The sequence below is a fragment of the Trematomus bernacchii genome, unplaced genomic scaffold, assembly GCF_902827165.1.
Source record: "Trematomus bernacchii unplaced genomic scaffold, fTreBer1.1, whole genome shotgun sequence".
In the NCBI taxonomy this organism is placed as follows: domain Eukaryota; kingdom Metazoa; phylum Chordata; class Actinopteri; order Perciformes; family Nototheniidae; genus Trematomus; species Trematomus bernacchii.
In genome coordinates, this window is record NW_022987477.1 from 10,052,466 (window position 1) to 10,065,429 (window position 12,964).

Here is a 12,964-nt window from a genome sequence, read left to right on the forward strand (position 1 = left end):
TTTGGTTGTTTATAGCATAAAGAACATCTGATTTAATGTGAGGTAGGGAAATAATCATTTGAGTATAAGTATGTGTATATAAATATGTAATTTACAACAGCTGTAAGATGCTTGAAAAGCTTGAAAATGCACCTTGAAAATGATTGAAAAGTGCTTGAATTTGACTTTGGAAAAGGTGTAAGAACCCTGTTATCGTATCTGCACAAACAAGATATCGATTAGCAAGCTGAGATTCCACAGATTCCAGAAATATAAGTATCATCACTGAGCGATCAAAACAGGGGAAGCAAACCCAGACATCACACCACGTAGCTTTACGGAGCAAACACGGCCAATTTGTCTTACCTTTTGCTGTTTCTAATCAAAAGTTGTGTTTTGGCAATGGCATTAAAATGATAAAAACGCTGCTGAAGGTTAATCCATAGGTTAATCCAATGTCTCTGTGTCACTTTGAAATTATTACTGATAATCTATCATTCCATTTTTATGTCAATAACGGAGATTTCATATTAGCTGCTATGATAGCTACTAGTGTATGACAGCTTCCGGTTTTGGGCATTCTGGCTACGCATCACTCATTCACCAATGGGTAATGTTTAGATGGATTTGAGGAACTTCCCCTCGATTCTATTGGCACTAACGGTTAAAAAGAGGTGTCAATCATCAAAATCGACCGAGATATGGAAAATGCATCCAAATGACCCCAGAAGTGTTTTTTTTTCTTCTAAATCTCTCTAAAAAAGTCAAATGTCACTTGTTTTGCATCAATCTTGATACAGGGTACTTATTATATGTTATAGTTTGGATTCCTAAAGCTTTTAGTCTCCGATCCCATCATTTAAGGGTGGTTTTCACTATAAGTAATGTTGTTTTTTTGGACGGACACTATAATTTACACTTGATTATATTTCACATCATTCATCCACATCTGTAAAGTAACTAAAGGTATTAAATACCATTTACCTCTGAACTGTAGAGGAGTAGAAGAACAAAGTAGCAAAACATTGAAATACTTAAGTAAAGTCAAAAGTATGTCAACATTTTACCCAAGTATAGTACTTGAGTTTATGAACTTGGTTACTTTACACCGCTGGCTATAAAGATAGAAAGACTAAGCTTTGCACAGAGGCATGAAAATACATTTTCAAAATGCTCAACAGTGCTGCCAAAATTATAAACTGACTGCTACACAATTAAAATAAATGCTTTTATATATTTCTATTAGATGTGACTCTTTAGCGTTTCTGTTATTATTAACACTGCTGCTTTAGTTGTTCTGATTGCTAAAATCCTCTGTTATTCCTAATTTTAAAGCCGATATTCCGTGGGGTGGGGGGGTCGGGGGCTCGGATCCTTGTCACCTTTTTCATACCTGATGAGTTTGCATCCCTGACTACAGTTGCTTTAGCGCAGTGGTTCTAAAACTTTTTCTGCCAGGCCCCCCCTTTGGAGAAAAAAAAAAGTCTGGCCCCCCCAACACAAATAGTCACGTAATGGGCCAAGTTAACATTTATTAAAATACATCAATATGAACGTGAGCATTCCTTTGCTAGAACAGTGATAATAAAACAATGCTCCATAAGTCTGTGTGGTCAAACAAAAAAATACATAATACAATTGTGCAATCCCTTTGCTAGAACGATAAGTTATAATACTTTGCCACTTTGCAAAAAAATGAAAAGAAAGAAAATGCTGATATTTGGCAAAAAAGTGTGTCTTATTAGTGGCTGCAATGAGCCTGTTTTGCACTACATATTTCTTCAAAACTGGGTTGCAGGCTCAGTGGCGGTGCCAGAGATTTCTTTTGGGGGTGCTGTGGGGTAGCTTGACGTTTCATAGAAGGTGCTCAAACATTTAGGGTTTCCCATTAATGTACCGGTCGCTACAGTGGAATTTTCTACTGCAACAATCCCCACACAAATACACAGTGTACCCGCGACAGTTACAATGAAGGCTCGAGGCATATAGGTGTAAGCAGGGGTAAAGTGCTATTTTTATAAGTGGGGAGTGGACCTAACATAGGGGGCTCCCCCGGGAAGATTTGTTTTTAAATATTGAAGTTAAAAGCATCAATCTGGTGCACTTAGAGAGCAAAATGAAGAGATCTATGGATACATCTCTCAACACCCATATGAAACAGAACTGTAAGCAGATGTTCTTTTTCTTTATGGATATTTTACAAATCACTCCCCTTTTAAACTTTATTCTTGTTTTACTGTCATATAGTATTTCATACCTGTTTTTCATTTATTCTCTTATGTTTTTTATAACTATAATGATCATATAAACGTGTGCCTCGGAATAATTGTTTACATTAATCGTGACCAAACTTTTGAAGACCCGGCCACTAGCTCGCTAGTCACCAGAAGCTAACAAAACGATCTCCAGGGAAAGGGGTTTGAGGGAGGGAGATGAGAGAGAGAGGAGAGAGAGAGAGAGAGAGAGAGAGAGTAGAGAGAGACGAGGAGAAGAGAGAGAGAGAGAGAGAGAAGAGAGAGAGAGAGCAAGAGAGAGAGAGACGAAGAGAGAGAGAGAGAGATAGAGAGAGAGAGAGAGAGAGAGAGAGAGTAGATGAGAGAATGAAGAGAGAGATGAGAGAGAGAGAGCAGAGAGAGAGCAGAGAGAGAGAGATAGAAGAGGAAGAGAGAGAGATAGAGAGAGAGAGAGAGAGTAGAGAGGCATCTAGCGCGATAGTAGAGCGCGAGAGAGAGCGATAGAAGAGAGAGCGAGAGAGAGAGAGTCATATCTCTCTCATATATATCTCTCTCTCATATATCTCTCTCTCTCTCTCGAATCCGCTATCTCTCTACTCTCCTCTTCGCTCCTCTCTCTCTCTCTCTCTCTCTCTCTCTCTCTCTCTCTCTCTCTCTCTCTCTCTCTCTCTCTCTCTTGCACGCACACACAATGGCTCGTTCCACACACACACAGAGCCGAGCTTGAATGAAACACAGAGACCCAGACGTACTTGTACTGTACTGTATCATATTATTTTCGAATCAATAATTTTTCAAATTATGAATTTTCTTTTTTTAATTTTCTTTTTCAAAACCATTTTTCCTCCTGGTCTCTCGAGCCCCCCCTGTCATGCCTCTGCGCCCCCCAGGTTGAGAAACACTGCTTTAGCATGTAGAAGCTAGTAAGCCTACTATTTGATTTGTTTTAGATAGGCACAACATGTTTCATATGCTTACTGACCTCATTTTCCTGTTCCATGTTAAAATAAACCATTTTCAGTGGTACCGCTGAGAAAGAGTAATTTTTTTCGGTCATGGAATATTAGGTAAAGATAATGGAAAAGTCATTGAAAATCATTGGTGAAAAAGTGTATGAACCCTGTTATTTGTATCAGTCAAAGCAAGAATAAAGCTAGAAAGTACACCAACAAATCTTAATCAAGCAAACATATTTTTTGATTATCCTAAAGGATTAATAGTGTTTATGCAAATCCCAAATAATTATTTTAGCTGTCCCGTGCTTTATTCTATTGAACCAAGAATTGATTCTGATTGATAAACTGGAGGTACGCCATATATAACATTTGAGTCCAGAGTTTTATGGATAGGGATCTTAAAGTCAATTCTGTATTGAACAGGTCGGCAGTGGATATGTTTGAAAACCGATTATATAATTTCAAAGATATTGGTATCAACTACTACATTTCTAGAATTGTGGCATTGGGGTTATACAGTTATAAAAACAATAGAATCAAACAACAGGCAAATAAATTGCAAAGGTAAAGTAGGGAATAGCACTTGCATTGTTTCCCTTTCCGTATCAAAGTATATTCATATAAAGCACATACAGTATATCCTTGTTGTGTACAAGATGTGAAAATCATCATGGTCTTTTAAATATTCCTGAGATGATGGAATGTTGGTGATGGTGGCAATCTAGCAATACAACAATGATTAACATTGTTAGATAAGTGGATCATGAATTTGCAATGTCTTGCATCTGAATCCAACACCCAATACTTTAAAGTGGACCTATCATGCTATATTTGAATAATATAGTGTAGGACCATACCTATATAAGGCATATTTATACTTTTTTTTTTCAAAATACCAAACAGATCATGCATTTTAGCCATGCCTCATTTTGCTAAATTTGACCATTTCTAGCTCTGTTTTTGCAAGGGATGATTCTGTGAGAACAGCACCATCTACTGGCCTGGCATATGTACTACAGCGTCTCCAGCGCTTTCGAACGGCAATGGCCGTGGCTGTCTCCTCCTGATTGGTGAAGTTGGCCCAATAGCCGTAGCGCCACTGTCCTGACGTCAGGACAGTGTTCAAATCTGGATCAGTTTTTATCAGATCCGTTGCAGACCCTTTTTTAGAGATTTGGGTATGGAGGAAAATAGAGAGGGTTGTGTTTTCTGACACTTGGTGAGTTCCCTGGAACACCGGGGACACATATTCATGTATAAAAGACGTACAAAAGTGCATTTTGCATGATAGGTCCCTTTAAGCATTTTCTATGGCCAAAGGGAAAAAAAGGGGAAAGTGTAGGACTAACTTTTGCTGGTGTTGACTTTTGGAGGCATTGGCACAGTGTTGCCTTTCACACTCTCGGGAATCAGCACTGATGATTCCTGTGCATGCTCTGCAGATACAAACATGACAGCTGCTAAGGACAAGTAAAGCCTCAAGCTTTCCTGTCAGTGGAGGTGTGTGGCGCAGTGCATTGGTGTTCAGATCAGGTGAGCACAGGTTCAAACCCCACTGCCCAAATGCTCCTGTGGGGATTGCCCACAGTATTGAGTATGTAAGTCGCTTTGGATAAAAGCGTCTAACAAGTAACATGTAATATTCCTGCAGCCTACCAACATGTTATTTATTTACTTTTCCTCGTTGCTCTTCTGCTAAATTCACTTTTTATTTCTAGCTAATTAGTCCAATCATTATTATAATTACAGATCAGAGGGTCGTGATCAGGATGGTTTGGCAAGGTTTTCAGCCTGCATCTGTGCCCTTACCAACACTGAATAAATGATTACCATTATGCCCTTCAAGCTCAGGAATAGAAAATAAATAACATAATTTCTTGATGAGGTTTTGGTCTGCTTAATCATTTGGGGTCCAATTATTATTATGCTTTCACCCCAGCAAGGTGTGGATCCTCACATTTATGCTATTCGCTCTCTCTCTGAGAGGGAGCTTCTGTGGATCTGTATTTTTTCGGATATGGTATTATGTTCCCCCAGAGATGCTGAGCTATATGGAAATGCTGTTTGATACTGAATCCCTAATCATTGTAAGAATGGAATAGATCTTTTAGCATGCCCGAGCATGCTGTTACTGTTGCAGAAGGTGGAGAGAAAACAAGAAGCACTTTGCAGACTTGCATCATCTGTATGTGTGAGTGTGTGTGGTTGCTTGTTCTACAGAAGTAGAGCTGAGCTGAATATTAACCCTAACTACAAAAACATTTTCATACTTCTAGAAATGTTTAAATCTGACAGTGCAGACTATCTTTTCTACCAAAGTACAAAGGTTTTTTATTTCCTCCGGAGACTCTGAATAAAGGTTGAGTACATTTAAAGATATCTTTATTTGAAAAAGTTGGTGATGGTTATTGTTGCTTAAAATGAAATGAAATTGCATGGATGAGCACTTTGCCACTTTGACAAAATGTGTCTGGCTAAAGCCCGTCCGGATTGACTTTTGGCTGTTTTTTCCAAATATGCACAGATTTATTTAGCTCTTTTATTGTGCACAACTCTCATTGAGCACTCTGTCATGCTCACTTTCCATCCCATTATTGCATTTAAGTAGTTGCTCTCAATAGAGCAGTTTTTTTATTTTACTTTTTTGACCATTTTCCGTACGAATACAACTTAGTCACATATGTTGACTAGAAATCACCAGAGGGCTTTATACCAATCTCTCATCTCATAAATCTCCAGTAGGATACATTTCTGTAGAAAAACAAAGACTGTACACGAGGAATTTATCAGCAAAGATAAACATACATTGTGGACAGTCGGCTCATCACCCTTTACAACATGTTTTATCAGATGATCTCTGATTGATCCCCACTTTTTCAATCAAACGTTTAAAAAAAATAACTTTTCTCTATTACAAAATAAGTACTCAAATTATCCCAGACATTACTGTTTTTCTATTTTGAAAAAAACATTGTGGATATTAGTAAGAGAAAACTTTCAGTTGGCAAATTCAAGCCCTAGAAAGACCTTTGGTAAACTCAATTTTACTTGTGGTGTTCCTTTTTGCTATCACAGCTCTACAATATGGCAATACAGCTGACTAACTGTTTTAATGAATAGAGTAATGGGCAGTCTAGTAAATAGCCCCGATTGCTATTATCTGCAGGCTAATGATGTCTTGGGTTATTTTCAATTAAGTTGGGAACGAGGTCGCTAAAAGGTTTGCTTCATAGCTCAACCATTCAGCTTCATTAAAGCCCTATGAGTTTTTATTATGGCTCCAGCCACAGGTCCCTAAAGCACATACTCTGCTTTGATTGTTTTAATCCATTACAAACTCATTAAGAACTTATTAATCCTCCACTGTATTTTTGAGCTCTTGACTTTCCAGGACAGATGGTTTGTCCATGTGCAAGGCAGATCCAGGAGAAGAAGAAGATATACTTTATTAAAATAAATAATATACTTCATTGATACTTTTTTTTTTTATCAGATTATACACATTGCTTGATATACTTGAGCACCACATGCAGGTCCAGAGCAGTTAGGGGTACATTGTCTTGCTCAAGGGCACCTCAACACCTCAACTGGCACCTATCCAGTCCACACTCTTTATTTTTGTCCGATCGGTACGTGAACCAGCGACCCTTCGGTTCAAAGACCAATTATTACTTTTGAAAATACAGTAATCAATAGTGCTGATTGCATAGTTTTTATAATAAAAATAAATGTAATGCATGTCTGTCAGGTGATCAGAAACACAACTTTATAAAACATGGCAGCAGGATATAGTCAGTTGTTTGCTACAAAAAGTGATTGCTATCAGAAGTACTAACTGTCCTATTTAGAGTATTTTACCGATAAATACAATTTCATGTTGTTTCTAGTAACTGAGAAACTGCTGCAAATAAATGCTAGAAGTTTGGTGGACATCCAGAGACATCCATAGCTGCTCACTGGAGTTTCTGGAATTGTAAAAATGCTTTTCACTGAACTTATCCACCTATTGCACATCACCGTTTGTCAAATACATTTGGCATGCACTTGATTTGATTTGTGCTTGAACACAAGCTTAAAGCTGCTTTCTCCCATTTATTTTTATTTTATATCTCGCAGTGATACATTGTCTATTGCCAAATTATTTCTGTAAAATGAGTTTTCACTTACAACAATATTAAACTGCATAAGGTTTATTTTTCTGGATAAGTCCGTCAGACAAAATAAATACCCTCAAGGTTGCTCATAACTCAGACTTGTTTTCCCAACCTTAAAGCTTATCTCTTCTGTTGCCAAGCTTTTTTCAAGCGTGCAATTCACCAATGTGTTGTGGGTGTCATTTTTTCTTTCACATTCGTTCGGGGATGATGGTCGCTGATGCTCGGCTCATTAAGAATTCTCCCCCCTCCTCCTCGGGGTGGTGCTGCTGCTGGAGCTGGCATCTCTCCTTGAGAACATTGATTATGTGACTGGATCACGTTCGTCCTTGACTGACACCCCCATTGTTCACTTTCATTATTTTGCCATTTATACTACTTCCGATTATTTTCCTTTTCTGTAGTACCGTAAGATATTTAACTCTCTTCTTTCTCATGTCCCATTTTTGTTCTCCTTTTGTTAAAATGTTCTTTAATTTTGACCCAAATCTCTCTTCATAAGTCGTACTCTCATTCGCTCCCATAATAATAATGTATTTTCTTTTCCTCTCTGTGTCTCTGCCTGCAGGAGCTGGTGGGCAGTAACCCTCCGCAGAGGAACTGGAAAGGAATAGCGATCGCCCTTCTTGTTATTCTGATCATCTGCTCACTGATCGTCACCTCAGTCATTCTGTTGACACCAGGTACACGGCGCTGGACAAAAAGGGGGGGGTCACGACACTAAACACCATACATCCCTATGTTTACACAGCTATTATTATGCATAGACATGCCCATCAGGTTTTGCAATCAATCTCACCACCAAATGCGTGTGTATGTCAGTATCTCTGTCCTTGTGAGTGGTCTTCGCCATCATTTAATACTTGCTGTGTCAATCACTCTAATGTAACAGTTATCTTCCACATTGGCACTCTTTCTGGCTGAAACAGACATTTAGCGAAGGTCAGTAAACCTCATTGAAATAAGCTTGCCCAAAATTGCTTTTTCATAAACAGAGGTCCCATATGTCTTTTTAACTTAGTTTATATTTTCCTTGGGCACAACACACACACATTTTAGACTTCTATAATTTCTGGTAATTCCCTTGGTTATTTCAAGGCATCTGAGTTTCATTTCAGAGTGACCTTCAAGTTTTCTGTTTGCACATTTACATGAAAGTTTAATCAATAGACCATCTGTTTATTCAGGCTCATAAAGCTCCTTGATATTGTTTTATGCGCTGCCAGAGCCAAATCAGTCAATACAACTGCCAATGTGTGTGCACTATAATTCTGTTTCAAAGACAGTAATCACTGTGCCCTTGTTTAAGATTTTCTGTAGCTGACAATTGCCGTTAATTAAAGGATGGGGCGTGGTGGCAAGGCTGGGTGTGCTATTATAAAATAAATTCAATGTTGTGTTGAAGCAACAATATTGTCGGAGAAGACATTAGCACAGTGGCAGGTGTCAAAACAGCAAGACATGAAATGCCTCGTCACCTTCTGGCTTTGACCTCTTCCTGTCCTGGAGAGTTCAGACTCCAATGATCTATAGCTGTTTAATGTTCCATTTCCGAACACAACGGGAAGTCAGGCAGAAAGTGGACAAGGGACAGGTTGTGTCTCCAGCCTGGGCCTCGCCCCAAAACTGTCCTCTCCATGCGTCCCCTCTAGATGCTCAAGCAGAACAATTATTTCGCCTCAAGTCTTGACACAATTCAGGGTCTCCAGCTGAGCTTCTGTTTAGGATATTTGGTATTTTGCAGGCATTGGAGATATAAAATAGAACTCTGGCCACATTAGATGCAGTTTTAAAATATAGTGTATATTTAATAGTTATCCTGAGATGAGCTTCAGGATATTTCAGCTCCATAAATCATTCCACAAGGAAAGTGGTTTGTTTGAGCAAAGAAAATGTATTTTCTTCTTTTTTAAGTTATCGTGTATGTGGCAGACATGTTAATTGAATCCCTGTATTCTGTTGAGTCAATTATGTAATTCTATAATTACTAAGTTGGAGAACCGCTAGCCATACAATGTGCTTTTAAGCTATGTTTGCCTTTATTAGATAGGATAGCTGAGGATGGACAGGAAAGGGGAAAACCGTTTAAACCTGGGCTGCTACGTTAAGGACTCAGCCATTAGTGCCCACTTACCTCTACACTTACCTCTTCACTTTGTTGCAACAGTATGGAAAAGCCCTTTTCTGTTTAAGCAAGCCTATACCCCATGCACAAAGTCAGTTAGAGCCCTGACCTCAACCCCATTCCACACCTTTGAATAGTGCTGGGTTTGCAAACATTTTGATGAGGATGATGTTCTTGTGGCTGAATAGTAGCAAATCCCTGCAGCCTGGAGGAGAACCCACTCAGAAGAGTGGGAGCCGTAGCATATTAATGCCCATGGTTTCGGAATTAGATGATAATGAAGTGCATTTAGAAAATCTTTTTTGAGCCACGGCTTTGCATGATCCACATCTCGGCTGTGAATGGGGCAGATTTAATAATTCAAGTCCTACTAGATATTGGATTTTTCAGAGTGCTCTTACAAACTGAATAAAAGTTCTATTTATAATGCTTTTTTTAAAAGAACAGTTATTCTGTTCTGTAATGCATATTATTATGGCTCCTCTCTTATCAGAAATTGTTATCTCCACTTCTGAATTAATTACATGAATTTCATATATGAATTTGTTCAAAAAGGGGAAAAGGCCTTAATTTTCAGGACAAGTATGTGTTTTCTGCAGATTTTTTTTTTCAGCACAGAGATTAAAGCTGCTCAAAATCAATCACAGACTGAAAGGCAACTTATATGTAAGCATAAGAATAATTTAAAATGTAAAACATATCTTACCAAGGCAGTTGTGTATTCCAAGAGACATCCCAAACAAATCCTGAATGAAGAATATTTTAGATCTTAAAAGAAGGCTTAAAGGCATGTGAAATAAGCTTGATTTAAAAACCTCTTTTGAACAAGTACATGCTATTCATTGCTTAAAATAAAGTATGATATATGGGTAATCCAGCAGTCAATCACAACAACTTAATTTGCTGTAAGAACACATGAATAAGAAGCTTATTGGGAATAAAGGTGACTCAAACCACAAACTGTAGCAGTGCAGCTCATGTGAGGAGTTATGAGATGGCATGATGTCACTCAGTTAGGATGGTTTGTTAATGGATGTTCCCCTGTCAGATAGACTAGTCAGTTTTTAACTGCTCCTGAAAACAACTTTGTTCTCATGTACACGCACACGCACACGCACACGCACGCACGCATGCACGCACGCACGCACACACACACACACCTCCTTTTCCATCTATGACAACTTTTAAATGCTGATGATAGGTCATCTTGCTGAGAGGTTCCCTCTTCTCTACATCGATACAAAAATCTGGGTATTTCTCAGACTGAGGGATGTCAGACTGACTAAAAGACTGTCAACTAGCTGGAACTGTTGGGATGATAACACGCAGTTGTGTAACTAAGATTACATTTATATAAGTACTTTACTTCAGTAGCATTTTGAGGTACTAGTACTTTACCCCACTACAATTCAGAGGTAAATCTTGTACTTTTACTCCACTACCTTTTATTTAATATCTTTGAATTTGACTTAGTTAAATTAATAATGTGAAATATAATCAACACTTAAATAAGACTTTAGTTGCACCTGGAGTGAAATTCACAAGCTACCCTGCACTGTACAAAGGAATTAAAACAGCGGCACCTTTACCAGCTTTGATAAATACATGGATGTATAAATAATTTGAATCAAAACATGCAAATCTGCATAATGAGTACTTTAAATATGTTTTGATGCTAATACTTTTGTACTTTTACTAGAGTAACATTTTCATTGCAGCACTTTTAATGTAACTTGAGTATTACTACACTCTGGTACTTCAACTTTTACTAAAGTACAAGATCTGAGTACTTCTTCCATCTCTAGTAACACGTTAGATACATTTAGTGTAGCTGAATGCAAGCAGTCAGAGAATGCATGAAGCTTGCCAAGTTGTAGACTGTTTTTAATGGGGACAGTAAGAGATATTGGTTAGTCCCCAACAACTTGTATTAATATGAGTGTTCCTTAGGGCAGTAAGCTATAACTACCTCTGTTTTTTTATTTTATCTTAGGCTATTTCCCAACAAGTATAACAGGCAGGCTGTAAACAGCAAGGGTGTCATGTTCATACGCTACTGTTCCATTTATACTGAACTTCATTTTAGTTTTTTTATTTATTTTGTCTACCCAATTGTGAACATGTAGTATTTGTTTAAGCCCAAACATTTACAGTCTGTAAATAGCTATTAATATTTGAAACCAGGCCTATTCTTAACTAAACTGAACTTTTTCAATTAACAATAAATCTCCATTTATTCTTTTGACTCTTCCAGTCCCTTTTCAGAAGAATGGACATTCCCTTTAATTCTAATATATCACTGCAAGAAGTTCCATCACTTTCATTCATTTTTGTTTCATTTCAATCTTTATTTCGAACAGATAAAAAAAAATAAATAAAAAAAAATAACTTCATTTATTTATTAAAACAAATAAAAGATAACTTAATTTCTTATTTGTAAAACATGATTTGAGAGTTGTTAAATAAGTTTGCATTTGATCTTACAAGGCGGAAAGTACAAACGTCTTGTAAGATATTTTGAAGTGTAAGCTTCAGAAGCATTTCTCAATATATTGTATCACATACTCAACAGAAAAAGCGTATTTATTATAGCAATGTTTTGATCATATTTAAGAGTTGACATAGAATGTCCTATTAAGTTATTGATATCCCTTTGTAGTATACATCTATAAAATAAGCATGTTTCTGATCATCCGTATCCTGCTGTGTCTGTGACATTATGTTTGTACCTATTTACAGAGCCATAGCCAAGATTTCAGGAATAATAAGTGATTACCATACACAGAAACTAAAAACAGATTGACATTTTTTTTATTTGATTTATTTACTGCAACATGACTCAAGTTGAGGAAACACCAAAGTGATCACAAACTTAAAGAAGGTGTTAACATGTGACAGAATACCAGTTTCTAACAGAGTACTCAACCAGTAGATTGTTTCACATTGGTTAAACTTGCAATAACAGGGTTGTTGGGCATTAGGGGACAGTGGAAACACACTGTTACATAGCTGACATATTGTGACATTATAGAGTTAGCATGGCAAACATGTTAGCAAACAATTGGAGACTTCTAACTGTCTAATTTGTGAAAATGTATTCAATAATTACTCTTATTTTTGCTCTGTATTAGCCTCCAGTTCAAAGGTAACTTGTTAGGTATTTTTTTCGGTTGGCGAATATCTATTTTAAGAATGACATACTTACAGAACCTCAATGTGATTAGGATTAGCTTTTATTTTGTAGTCAACCCTGCATACTTAATGTGTTGGATAAAACTCTATTGGGTCGAGAAGAGGCCATATGACATTAGCATATAAACTCCTAATGTGAGCTGACCCGACTGGGGCAGACAGTTGGCTGTGAGTGTGTGAGTGTCAGATAGAGACATACCACAGAAAATGTATTTGCCTTTAAGAGATTTCGATGTAAAAATAAAAAGTAATCAGGTCATGACCCTGGAACAAGACATAACTGGAAAACAGAGTAATAAACATTGTTTTCTAAATATAACTAAA

The 12,964-nt window shown here is 37.4% G+C and overlaps 1 protein-coding gene across 1 annotated transcript in view; it reads left to right on the forward strand.

Annotated features, from left to right (window-relative positions):
- dpp6a (dipeptidyl-peptidase 6a) overlaps nt 1-12,964 on the forward strand; it is a 194,349-nt gene that overhangs the window by 47,427 nt on the left and 133,958 nt on the right. Inside the window, exon 2 of the mRNA XM_034147785.1 lies at nt 7,892-8,006. Coding sequence (XP_034003676.1) covers nt 7,892-8,006 — 115 coding nt within the window. The remainder of the gene's footprint in view (nt 1-7,891; nt 8,007-12,964) is intronic.